The following is a 14,253-nucleotide window of genomic DNA, read 5'->3' as shown; positions in this document are numbered from 1 at the left end:
AACGTCCATCAAACCATTGTCACAATACAAGCACTTTAAGAACTGGCTTTCCTTCATAACAAAAGAGTGACTTTCCATTTTATTTTGGTATTCAGGTTTTACTGTAATGCTGTTAAGTAACTTATTTGTTTTTTTTTTATATTCAAGTTAAGCTGCTACACCACTTGTGAGTGGAGATTTCTGTTCATTTTAGTGTATCACTGCATTAAACAGAATTATGTTCTTTGAATGTAAAGTTTAAAGTGAAACTGGTATTATCTCACTCATTTTGAGTGTTCTAGTTTTACTACTACAATGCTGCACTAAGTTTGTTTACTTCTATTTTGTAAAAATAAAAGAACATTAAGCAATAGCTTGGATGCAGGAAATTCTTTTCCTATTCAGTTGTTAAACATATACACTGGATTAATTAGAATAACTGTAATGTACTTGAAGTGTGCACTGTGTGAACAGTATTATCTAGTTCTTATCTAGAAAATACAAGTATCGGTTAAAGAATCGGTATCGGGACAATTAATGATCGGGAACAAAAAAATGTGATCGGGACATCCCTAATTGATACCTGATAGAAATTATTTTGTCGCAGCAGCATACAGTGTATGTTAGGTTGCAAAAACAGTGGCATATACACCGATTAGGCATAACATTATGACCACCTTCCTTTTGCTGCCCCATACGCAACAAACTGTGATGCACTGTGTATTCTGACACCTTTCTATCAGAACCAGCATTAACGTCTTCTGCAATTTGAGCTACAGTAGCTCGTCTGTTGGATCAGACCACACGGGCCAGCCTTCACTCCCCACGTGCATCGATGAGCCTTGGCCGCCCATGACCCTGTCACCGGTTTACCACTGTTCCTTATTTAAACCACTTTTGATAGATACTGACCACTGCAGACCGGGAACACCTCACAAAAGCTGCAGTTTAGGAGATGCTCTGACCCAGTCGTCTAGCCATCACAGTTTGTCCCTTGTCAAACTCACTCAAATCCTTACGCTTGCCCATTTTTCTGCACCTAACACATCAACTTTGAGGATAAAATGTTCACTTGCTGCCTAATATATCCCACCCACTAACAGACGCCGTGATGAAGAGATAATCAGTGTTATTCACTTCACCTGTCAGTGGTCATAATGTTATGCCTGGTCAGTGTAATTTCTATATAGAATAATAGCATGGTGTTTTACATTTTTTTCAAAAATTTGCCCTTGAATCAGTCATGTAACATGTCGTTATTTGTCTCTAAATCTGGACCGGATTATGAGCAGGGTGGAATGAGCAATTGAAGAGAGTGTAGGGTTGGATGAGTGGTACATGAATCAGAAAGTTGTGTGGGGGCTTCTAATCTATTCAGATTAGATGTTAAGATGAGTTAAAATTGGGTGGTGGTCAGAAATGGTAATGGTAATTAGGGATGGTTACAATTAACCAGTTAACTGACAGACATTGTTCAATTACTACGGTCGGTTAAACATGTCTTACCAGAGTCAAGATCTCTGCAAAGAAAAAACACCAAAACATACCCCACCCACTCCAGCTCTGCTTACAGACGCATTCAGGGTATTTAATCAGAACAATGCATTTTACTGAAGCAGTTCATGTTCTGTGAATATAAACTGTGGTGTTTCCTACAGTAATCAGAACTGATGACCTCTGTTTTACTTTGTAGTGCTCATTGCATTTGTACTAAAAATAAAGGGACACTGCTTTGTGAAGGCAGTGACTAAATTACACATATGAAGTGTGGAGTGGATGATTGATCACAAATCTGTTTGTGTGACCTTATATCATTTTTAAAAGTGAACTATAGATGCCAGACCTGTTTTCTGCTAGCCCGGACAGACATGTGGCTCAGTGTTACCTACCATGGCAAATGTGCACGTTATACGCCTGTCCATCTGTGTTACGACCCAACTTGAAGATGAGCTCCTGCCTGCTTTGTAGGATTATAAAGTTTTAATTGGGCCACCTTTGTCCTCACAGGTGTGTGTAGGGATTTCCTGTTGTGATCCAGGATTGCGCTTACATTTCAGATTACGCATTTTACCTGCTAAGGCTTTCAACACACACAGCCCCCCTCCCCTTCTCCAAACACACATGCACACACACAATGTTAAAATCTCCTGGGGGTAATGATGGCCTTCCTGGATTTGATGGGCCCACCTTGGGGTACATTGTAAAACACTAGAATGTGTGCTTTTAACAGCCACCCAACCTTCAGGCCACAGCGTCTGCAGCAGCAGGCAGCAAATTAATGGGAACATTTTTTTCTCTCAACAGTAGTTGTGTATTAGAAGAATGTTGTTTGGTGTCTAGTGAGACTCTTGTAAGATTGCTTTTTTTTTTTTTTTACTAAGAATGGTTAACAGTTATTAACTAATTATGTGAATCTTAAATGAATCAGATCATACTTATAATTTGACTTACATTTGCCACTGAAATCTTCTTATAAGTTAATTTTACAATAAATGGGATTAAAAGAAATCAGCAATGCATATTAGATACTGTGGTGTCTGGGGACATTAGGAAACATTTTTGCTCTTTTAACTGTTGGAGGCAGCATTCTTTATTTTAAACAGAACAGACAGGTCACGAAACACAACACACTTAAAGAAAATGTTAACTCACCATTTCCACAAATTTTGCCATTAATCACATAATAACAAACACAACTATTTACATAAACGCTCCCCCACACAATTCCAACTATAAAACCCATTTTAACCCTTATTAATGTTCCAGCCATGGGCACATGACACAAGCAGGGGGAACACCCCCGCCTGTCTATAATGATGAGCCGGGCGCTAATCACAATACGATAAATCAACGTGTGTGTCTCATATATGATATAAAATGCAAAAAGATTATGTAGATATCCAGCATCAGCATCTTGTCTTCAAGGATGTCTTCCAGTTTGTATGTAACTTCTGTTAGGTTATCATACAATAACTTGATGGCACAAACTAAATTAAAAAAAAATGTAAATAAACTTTAAATAAAAGTGGCTGTAAATGTGAATGCCTATAGAAAAAAGGAGACAAAATTGCTTTGCGTTGACTGTTCTATTCCACAAAGTTGAATCAGTTCATCTGGACACTGTTGTAGAGATATGTTTCGTCACTCAATCCGAATAACTTCTTCAGTCTGAATGGCCCAATGACCGAAGAAGTCATTCGGATTGAGTGACGAAACGTATCTCTACAACAAACTTGTGTCCAGATGAACTGATTCAACTTTGTGGATTTGTGTACCTGGATTATTGAGCATGCATCAACAGTGACTGTTCTTTTGTTTTACTATAGGGTAAAACGGTACCGCTGTTTGTGTTCAGTATAGGGACTAATAATCAGAAGGTTGCCGTTTTATGCCTTAAATCCACAAGATGCCATATTGGACACACCAAACTTACTCATAACTACCTGCTAAAGGGAGACCAGGTCCATACTCACCCCCTCTGTGGAGCAAGAACCTCTGTTAAACACATTCTATACACATGCCAAAAAATGAATAACACCAGAACAGAATTTTACAATACAAACAAATACATACTTCTACATCTACACCTCAGCCTCCCCCCCCCCAAAAAACTGGTAAAATTCTTAAAGCAATAGGACACCATATAAGATATGAAAAAAAAAAAATCAATTAAACTCTGCCCCCTTACAGTTACTCAAACAACCCCCTAATCCATGTAAAGTCTTTTAATGAATTCCTATGAAGAAACATATCGACCCCCACTTTGTCTTTTTAAAGATGGAACCTTTTATTCAGCCATGATAATAGCCATAGCAGCTGACATGCTTTAAGAATCAATCAAACAAATAGCACTGTTGGGCCCTTGAGCAAAGTCCTTAACCTCAATGCTTGGATTGTACAGTATACAGCCACAATTGTAGATTGCTTGAGATTAAAGCATCTGCTAAATGCTGAAAATGTTAGTGTTTCTTGATGGAACCAAACCTGTCATGTAACCTGTTTAGAATAAAGCGGTTGATGCACCAATATTATTGTGATGGACCATTCTCGGTGTACTGTTTGTTATACTGCTATTATTGTATCGAAAAACAGCCCTTTTGTATAATACTGTTTACCCTTTCAAAGTGGGTCATGGGTAGAGATGGAACGATCGATCGGCTATGAATCGGTATCGGCCGATTTTTAATCAAAATATGCTATCGGCGATCGGCCGATATTTCCCAAATGTAGCCAATCCGATCGTGTGATATATAAAGATCACGTTAAGCTTAACAGCTCAGTGGATTGATCCAGACTTTGAGCTACGAAGCACCAACCATCACATCACCATTCATCAACAATCGTACAGAAACCATCGTGAAAGCTCTTCATGACCTAAAATAACATCATTAATGTTGTGCATCATACATACGATGTAATTTTGCTGATTGTAATATTTACTTTAAAAAGATAATTCAACACGGTCACATCTGAGTCGATTCTATCAGCACGTTATATAAACTCCTGGTTCACTTTGGTAAATCGTAAGCGGTTCTTACTTGTGATGTAGATGAGAACAGAAAACGTTACAGAGCCAATCAGAGGAAAAAATTAATTCATTACCAAATTCATTAGTTCAGGATCATCTGCTGAACTTTTAGGATCATCAGAAAACTTTTAGCTGCTTAGACGGAACGAGTCTGTTTAATTAAGCTTTTTAATTAAGCTTTTTAATGTAAGAGAGTCAAACAAAATGTTCTGTATTAGTTGGTGTTTATTTAAAACCACAACATTAAATTAATAACAGTAAACACGAAGAGATAACTGAGAAAAGAAACTTACGCTTCGCGAAAAATGAATCGACTCGTGAATCACTTTAAGCGATACAGTGAACAGATCATTTCTCTTAAAGGCACAAACAAACACACACACACACACACACACACGCTGCTCCGGTTTATCTTCACTGTGAGGCTCTTTTTAAGGTTTTTTCAGACTGAACTGGATAACATTAAACCTGCGTGTGTGTGTGGTCAGTTAGACTAATGAAATATGTCTCCTGTGGGTAAAAAAAATAATTGTTTGATGTACTTTATTTACTGCTAAATTTGCAACACCATCGGAATCGGCTATCGGCCGATATCCCTGAAAGGAGATCGGAATCGGTGCCAAAAACCCCGATCGGTACATCTCTAGTCATGGGCTATAATGTGCACGTCACAGATAAGTGAATGAAATTAATAAGAAAATAGTTTGTACAAGAGAATTGTATGATGAAAATTCAATCATAACAAAAACATAGCTGTTGTTCTGGATAAGACGCCGGGCCAAATACTGTTTATTAAAAATGTATTCAGTCAGCACTAAAACTTAAAACAATCCTGACATTTACAGACCAATCCCCATCTCTATTGATTATTTCTAATGACTCTTAAAGTGTATGCTGTGATTAAATTGTATGGAACTATAACAGCCTTCTGTCTCTCTACAGAAACGGAAGCGCAGAAGCAAGGACGATGATGTGGTCAGTCTGTGCAGCTTTGAATTTAAGGTGAGTGCAGCATGTGGTTAACTCTCAGCTTCCTATCAAAACAAACAACAAAGAGCATGCCACAGAGGCCAGTTCCCCAGAAGAAGCCCAGAGGAAATGGCCTATAAGTGCGTGATAATATTAAAGCAGCAATCAGGGCAAGCCATTCTAAACATTTTGACTTTTAGTCTGTAGATTTTCTATATTTAGTTCTGACTTCACCGGAGCAGAACTATCACCAGTTTACCAGCAGCCATTGCTCTATTTTTAGAACGATCCTGCACTTTGTTTTTAATTTCAGTCTGTCATCTATTTTTAAAATCACTCCTAAAAACATACGTTTATAAGCTGGCATTTGAACAGTGAGGAGCCGTGGTAATTATAATTGTTTAGTCTATTTTTATCTGTTTTATTTTGTCTCTTACTCTGTATTTTTATTTGGTTTTACTTTTTTAACATAATGTTGTCTTATGTATGCTTGTTCGATGTACAGCACTTTGGTCAACGTAAGTTGTTTTAAGAGTGCTTTATAAATAAAATGTACTTACTTACTTACTTTTTTCTTTTTCTCAGCATTTTGGTGTGGGAGGGTGGATTGGCTTTTCCCCTCCCATAGCAACCATAAGTGTTGTGGTTGGTTTAGACGCGGGTGCTATCAGCACACCCAGTCATACAGACAGCAGCAAAACAGCATTATCTCTTTATCACATCGACACCAACACACTACACAGTGATGTCAGTTTTCAATGGCGTATGTTCCTTATTTGATTGGCATATTTGTCCTTCAGGATTATGAGCTTTGACATTCTTTCATGTTTTGCTTTTTTTGTTCCAAGCCGACTTCATCGTACTATGCCTCACACTCGGTTTTAACTTATTTATTTACACAAGATTAGATTTATTATATTGCAGTTAATCTACAGTAGATAAAGTTCTCACTAAGATATTCCTGGAATCTGGAACCTTTTTAGATTTTTCCAATGAAAAATTATTTTGGTTCCAGCGCCAAATTGCTGCCTGTCTAGAACAGAGAAACAATCATGTCAGGGGTTTGGGGCAGCATTGTGTTCTTCCATCTTCACTTGATTGGTGTTAAAATGAAATGTAAAGGTATTGGAATTTTTTTAAGCATGGTGAACTTCTACCAGTAGTTATTCAAACTTGGCAGGAGCTACACTACTAATGCCACCAAAGTCTCACTTAATTAAATGAGTCATAAGATTTGTTATTGTTTTTAGCTCTTTCAGTACATTTGTGTTCACAATCATCTAACCACCAAGATTTCACCAGGCACTGTATTAAAGTGGTTATGTAAGATCCATAATCTAGAGAATAAGAGTTCAGAGAACAGAATTCCTATATAATCCTGATATACTTTCAGTATGTGGTTTGAAATGCAGCCTCACTCATTAACATTTCATTAACATGTTTTGCCAATGCTTTATCTTGGTCAAAATGGGTCTGGCTTCCCCAGAATGACAACACAGTAACAATGCAGGGCCTCTGTCAGCCCCTTTAACAAAGCCAATCATGTCTGTATGTAGACACCCAACTGCTGGGGATTTAGACCCTAGAGCCCAGCAGAAGTGATTTACCGCTGCATCACTTAAGAATCCCCAAAACACAGTGATGCAAAAAGTAATGCAACATCATTTACTGTTTTAATACCATACCTTCTTATACATCTAATTTTGCCATTTTAGCTCTCCTATGAATAAAAATCCTGCACAGACATTAAATGAATATCTTGTCTACCCAAAACTCATAAGAATGAATAATCCAACAGCTTCTGGTCATGTTTTATCATTTCCTACTCAAGTACATGCTTGAAGATGTCAGAATATCTTTTTCACTGTTGTAACTCTGATTCTAAAAGATACATTTGCTTTTTCATGTTCGAAGCAGAATGACTCAGACATCTCTTCTGCAGTATTGCTGTAAAGCAATAACCGTGTGACTAATTTGCAGTATTGCTTCAAAGCACACACATATGCTCACGGAGCACTTTATTATGTGCATTTTATGAACTACTCCCACCATATAGATGCACTTTGTGGGTAGACAGTTACTGAGTGTAGGTTGTTTGTTGCTCTGTTCACAACTCTAATATGTGGTCATTTTACATTAATAAATATTGTGATGGACCATTCTCATTGTACTGTTTGTTGTACTGCTGTTAATGTATCAAAAAGCAACATATTTTGTTTTTGTAATACTGGTTACCCTTAGAAAGTGTGTCACGAGCTATTACAGTGCCTTGCAAAAGTATTCAGCCCCCTTGAACTTTTCAACCTTTTGCCACATTTCAGGCTTTAAACATAAAGATATGAAATTGTAATTTTTTGTGAAGAATCAATAACAAGTGGGACACAATCGTGAAGTGGAACGAAATTTATTGGATATTTTAAACTTTTTTTTAGAAATAAAAACCTGAAAAGTGGGGCGTGCAATATTATTCAGCCCCTTTACTTTCAGTGCAGCAAACTCACTCCAGAAGTTCAGTGAGGATCTCTGAATGATCCAATGTTGACCTAAATGACTGATGGTGATAAATAGAATCCACCTGTGTGTAATCAAGTCTCCGTATAAATGCACCTGCTCTGTGATAGTCTCAGAGTTCTGTTTAAAGCGCAGAGAGCATCATGAAGACCAAGAAACACACCAGGCAGGTCCGAGATACTGTTGTGGAGAAGTTTAAAGCCGAATTTGGATACAAAGAGATTTCCCAAGCTTTAAACATCTCAAGGAGCACTGTGCAAGCGATCATATTGAAATGAAGGGAGTATCAGACCACTGCAAATCTACCAAGACCCGGCCGTCCCTCTAAACTTTCAGCTCAAACAAGGAGAAGACTGATCAGAGATGCAGCCAAGAGGCCCATGATCACTCTGAATGAACTGCAGAGATCTACAGCTGAGGTGGGAGAATCTGTCCATAGGACAACAATCAGTCGTACACTGCACAAATCTGGCCTTTATGGAAGAGTGGCAAGAAGAAAGCCATTTCTCAAAGATATCTATAAAAAGTCACCTGGGAGACACACCAAACATGTGGAAGAAGGTGCTCTGGTCAGATGAAACCAAAATCGAACTTTTTGGCCACAACGCAAAACGTTATGTTTCGCATAAAAGCAACACAGCTCATCACCCTGAACACACCATCCCCACTGTCAAACATGGTGGTGGCAGCATCATGGTTTGGGCCTGCTTTTCTTCAACAGGGACAGGGAAGATGGTTAAAATTGATGGGAAGATGGATGGAGCCAAATACAGGACCATTCTGGAAGAAAACCTGTTGCAGTCTGCAAAAGACCTGAGACTGGGACGGAGATTTATCTTCCAACAAGACAATGATCCAAAACATAAAGCAAAATCTACAATGGAATGGTTCACAAATAAACGTATCCAGGTGTTAGAATGGCCAAGTCAAAGTCCAGACCTGAATCCCATCGAGAATCTGTGGAAAGAGCTGAAAACTGCTGTTCACAAACGCTCTCCATCCAACCTCACTGAGCTCGAGCTGTTTTGCAAGGAAGAATGGGCAAAAATTTCTGTCTCTCGATGTGCAAAACTAATAGAGACATACCCCAAGCGACTTGCAGCTGTAATCGCAGCAAAAGGTGGCGCTACAAAGTATTAACGCAAGGGGGCTGAATAATATTGCACGCCCCACTTTTCAGTTTTTTATTTCTAAAAAAAGTTTAAAATATCCAATAAATTTCGTTCCACTTCACGATTGTGTCCCACTTGTTGTTGATTCTTCACAAAAAATTACAATTTCATATCGTTATGTTTGAAGCCTGAACTGGGCAAAAGGTTGAAAAGTTCAAGGGGGCTGAATACTTTTGCAAGGCACTGTATGTGCACATCAGCATAGAAAAAATTTGACTGACCGTGCCGTGTTTTTGGTGCCACATTCGAAGTGGCCACAAGCTAAGCTCAACTGAATAACTCCTGCTGCAAAACATAAATAAATGGGTCAGAAATTGGCATAAATAAAATTCCCCGTAGTTGACCTCTAAATAATAGAGATTACCTCATGAAAATACATACTTTTTATGAAAATCTCTAAACTGAGATCAACAGTTATACTTTTATTGGCATATACACACACTGAGCTCTTTAATATGTACACCTACATATATCCGTTAATTCATTTATAAGCTACACCTCCACCCCAACCCCACCCACATGAAAGGAACTTTCATAAGACCCCCACTGATCAGATTTGGGCGGTGGACCCTTTTAGCCTAGCAATGACACTAACATGGTAATGACCTGGTAGTTTGTGTTGTATAATTGTACATGGTGCAGCAGTGTTGTTGGGATTTTTAAACACCTTAGTGTCAATAACTATAAAGCCAACAGTGTCCACTGATTAAAGACAGAGCATAAAAAAGTGAATAGCTCTAGTCTTAAACTGTACACCCATAATGAGTGCTAACAGGGTATGTGGTCCTAATTAAGAAGCCTGTAGGTTTAAAGCGTATTTCAAAATCCCAACATTGCAGTACTGAAAATGTTCCACCGCTCACATCACCTGGTCAGTCGGTCCCTTTTGATTGATAAATGGACTATAGACAGGTGACAAGAAGTACAGAGCAACAGATGGGCTACAGTCAATAGTTGTAAACCCACAAAGTCTATCTATGTAATTGATGTACCTTATGAAACCCAAAAAGTCTATCTATATAATAGATGTAGCTTATAAAATAAGCCAGATAGGTGTGTATAATAAAGTGCTCTGTGAGTGTACTCCTGTTGGACATTTCATATTAAAATTATGGGCAATTACCATTAAGTCTGTACACAATGGATTAGTCATGATGGAAAAGAGGCCACGCAGCTACAGCCATTTTTGTTTCGTGCAGTTTATTTTTTACTTCTGTCAGCAATTGCTGTGGCTGAAAATCTGAATTTCGAAATTAGATAGATGTCCATATCATTTTGTCTTTTTTTGTATTTGAATATGTGTCGGAAACATAATGAAACTGTGCAGGTGCCAGCATGCCCATCCATCCGTCTGTTCCATCACTATATCTTTAAATCCTTTGGCGTATCCCAGGGGGTACGTGTACGTCAGTTTTAAAGTAATCATCATCCTGGTAATTCATATACATTTACGCAGTCACAGAGCAATTCTCTTTTCAATCTGGTGCACTTAATTTTTTTTTTTTTTTTTTTTTTTTTTTTCTTCTTTTTTTTTTTTTTTATACAGTTGAGTACATGACTGCCAAGTGCCATTAGTCTTTCAAGTGTTGACATTAGTAAGAATATCTGTAAGAGACTGTTCTGAAATGTCTTTGGGGGTTTTTTGTGTGTGCTTATGTAGTCAGGTGTGATGGTGTTGGTTACCTGTTCTGTTTTGTGGCAACCAGCTCTGTTGGAGGGTGTGCTCTCTTATTCACTGCATGGAAACTATTAAGAAATAAATCGAACAACTGTAAAGGTTTTATAAGTGAAAGACAAAAACAGATTTAGACAATAAAGCAAACTCTCTCCTACAGGCGTGAATCCAGGGATTACATGTAGCCACAAAACAAATAACCAACATGAAAATAACTTGTACCTTTAAGATCACAGGTAAATAAATTGTTTTAACCGACAAGCTTATACCGACTGGTGTCAATTTAAAACACATTACTCATTTTCATATCAAGTCTTTATGCTTTCCTTAATACAGTGTAATATAGTGAACATGGCGGTAATGTAGAACGGTAAGAGGAACATAAACACTGTGAGCAAAACCAGTACGGGTTTCAGAATGAAGATTTTATAGTCAGTAGTAAACACTTCATTACAAGTATTAACTAAACATGCTAACTCACTTTATTAAAGCTGACGATCATAGTTGTGCCTTTATGTTGGAGCATAATGCAAAAAAGCACAACATGTGCAGAGTCTAACATGCATTCTGACTCCATACTGACACTACACAGCTCCCATATGATTCTAAGTGTAATCATTGGTGGCGTTCATGTTTTAAGTAGTATAAACGCATAAAATAAGTTTTTCTCTGCTGGATTAGAACAGCACAACGTGCCCCGATGGAGGGTCTCAACTGAGCTCTTGAGTACTGAGTAAAGATCTGTTCCTCTACTCTCAGTTCAAATCAAGGATTAGCCATTGAAAATGGCGCAGCGGTAAAAACACATGCTGGAACCAGAGCTGGGATCTCGAATACATCGAATCTTAGCTCTGCCTGCCGGCTAGGCTGAGCAGCCACATGAACAACGATTGGCCTGTTGTTCAGATATGGGTGGGATTAAGCCGGATACGGTCTCTCTCTCATAACTAATGCAATTACGACCTCTGCTGGCTGATTGATGGCGCCTGCACAGAGATGAGAAAAGAGTGCTCTCAGGGTGTGTCTCTCCGTACACAGTACTGAGCTGCACTGCACTCATCAAAGTGTAGGTGATGAGATGCATACGGCTGCTGCCCACGTGTCGGAGAGGGCGCGGGTTAGCTTCGTTCTCCTCAATCAGAGCGGGGATCGGCATTGGTGAGGAGGAAGCATGACACAATCGGGCAATTGGACACTCTAAAAGGGAGAAAAAGGGGAGAAAATGCATAAACAAAATATTTTAAATAATAATTTAAAGAGCTCCAGCTGACAGCATTAATCAAACTGACTTTTTTGTCGATTGACTGAGTAATCGTTGACATCTCTTTCGTTCATTTGATGTTGTGCATTCTGTTTAATTAAAGCCTCGGTTTTGAAATGTACAGTTGCAAGCCAAACCAACTAAAAATGGTAACATTTTTAAAATACCATGGTTTGGAAATTGGAAAATTGGATTGGAGCTCAATTTTCTCTCCTTTTATCTGATCTTATCCACAACAAGAAGTGTCTATTGGTTAAAAATATAAAGAACTTCTCAATTCCACGAACGTCGGCTATAAAAATGAACACGATCTGTCTAATCTATGAACACAGTGTCATTGTTGGTTTTAATGTATTCAGTGAAAACGTTCCATCACTGTTCACTATCCAGGCTGGAAAAATGTATCTTAAGTAGAGGTCTGCATACATGTAGTTATAAATGTAGGCCACAACACAGGGCCTCTGTCAGGGTCAAAATGGGTCTGGCTTCCCCAGAATGACACAACACAGTTGTGGCCTTTCTGTCTGTCTGTGCACTCAGGGAACTCCTTGCATGAAGTAATCCAATTTTTGAACGCACACCACCTGTTAGGTCTACGTGATGCAAACGTGAAGCTCCACTCCCTTATGAGTACTGGAGAGTGATGACTAGCTTGTTGTTCACAGTTTGCGTTGGGGGTGTGTGGGTATGATGCAATTATTCCACCTCCACATTCTAAACATTCTGATTGTTCGGAAGGTCTGTGTGGGTAAAGCAAAACTAAGCACAGTAGTTGCATATTAATATCCACTAAGAATATTAATAATAATCAGCATTATAATGACATAATAGGCCTTCTGTGCCTAAGCCTCCAGAAGAGGGGGGTGGTGAGTTTGACTGAGCTGAGGTTAGGCTCTTGGCTCCTCTAAAATCTTGAAGCTGTCGTCTAGATTCATTTAACAGAATTGTTTGGTTTAGAACAGAATCAGCTTGACTAAACATTGTAATTTTTAATGAATGATATTTACTTGGGTGAAGAAGTGTGTCGAAGAGTTTTGCCTAATAGTGTATCATCCTTTAACGCTAGACATGTTTTAAAAGAATAATTTTATTATTTTATTGTTGCAGCTTTAAAGTGCATGCTGTTTGTTTGTTTATTAGGATTTTAATGTCATGTTTTACACTTTGGTTACATTCATGGCAGGAACGGTACTTACTTATTACACAAGATTCATCACTTCTCAAGGTTATATCAAACACAGTCATGGACAATTTTGTATCTCCAATTCACCTCACTTGTATGTCTTTGGCATGTGGGAGGAAACCGGAGCACCCGGAGGAAACCCACACAGACACGAGCAGAACATGCAAACTCCACACAGAAAGGACCTGGACCGCCCCACCTGGGGATTGGACCCAGGACCTTCTTGCAAAGTGCATGTTCTAAAGTGTGAAATAATATACTCTGTTAACTGTTAACATACTTCATCTACGTGCATCTATCAACGTTGCCAATTCCTATTTTGCAATTCTCCTGCCACTCCTACCACCCCTGCACTGGAGCATATTACCCATTGGCACAGGTCAGAAGTCTTTATCATTATGAAGTCATGATATTATGATAACCACAGTTGACGCTTATGCCTATATTTATCTGTTAAATATTGTCTTGATTTTGGTAAAGGCTGACTGTGCATTAATTGTAAAATAAATACTTGAATCTCTCTCTCCTGCTATCAGTTATCATTTTCCTTTTGATTTCATACACTCTTTTTTTTTTTAGGCGAGTACAGGAAACGAAAACGTCCTTATTGTGTAAGGTGTGTTCATGTTTCTTTTAGTTTGTGACCGGATGTTATAGGTGGAAAGAATTAAATAAACAAACAATTGCAACTGACTGCTAAACAAGATGTGCCACTCAGTTTCTCTGCTTAGATTTTTTAAAAATAATATTTTACATCTAACAATTCTAGCTCTTTGTTAAAACTATTGTGGCTTCTATTCCGATTTCAACTCATATTACATTTAAAGCATTTGGCAGTTGCTTTTACCCAAAGGGCCTTACAACTGGCATGGAATACAATCCAAGCAACTGATGGCTAAGAGCCTTGCTCAACTGACCAACAGTGGGAGCTTAACAATAGTGTAGCTTAAACACAGCAACTGAGCCACTTGTGAT

The 14,253-nt window shown here is 38.3% G+C and overlaps 1 protein-coding gene across 1 annotated transcript in view; it reads left to right on the top strand.

Moving 5' to 3' along the window:
* The window catches only part of net1 (neuroepithelial cell transforming 1), a 46,038-nt gene that overhangs the window by 20,062 nt on the left and 11,723 nt on the right, over positions 1-14,253 (top strand). The window contains exon 3 of the mRNA XM_062994720.1: positions 5,450-5,509. Within this exon, the coding sequence (XP_062850790.1) occupies positions 5,450-5,509 (60 nt within the window). The remainder of the gene's footprint in view (positions 1-5,449; positions 5,510-14,253) is intronic.

This window comes from Trichomycterus rosablanca, chromosome 1 (genome assembly GCF_030014385.1).
Source record: "Trichomycterus rosablanca isolate fTriRos1 chromosome 1, fTriRos1.hap1, whole genome shotgun sequence".
NCBI lineage: Eukaryota > Metazoa > Chordata > Actinopteri > Siluriformes > Trichomycteridae > Trichomycterus > Trichomycterus rosablanca.
Note: the sequence above shows the minus strand (reverse complement) of the source record. Positions and strands in the feature narration are given on the sequence as shown.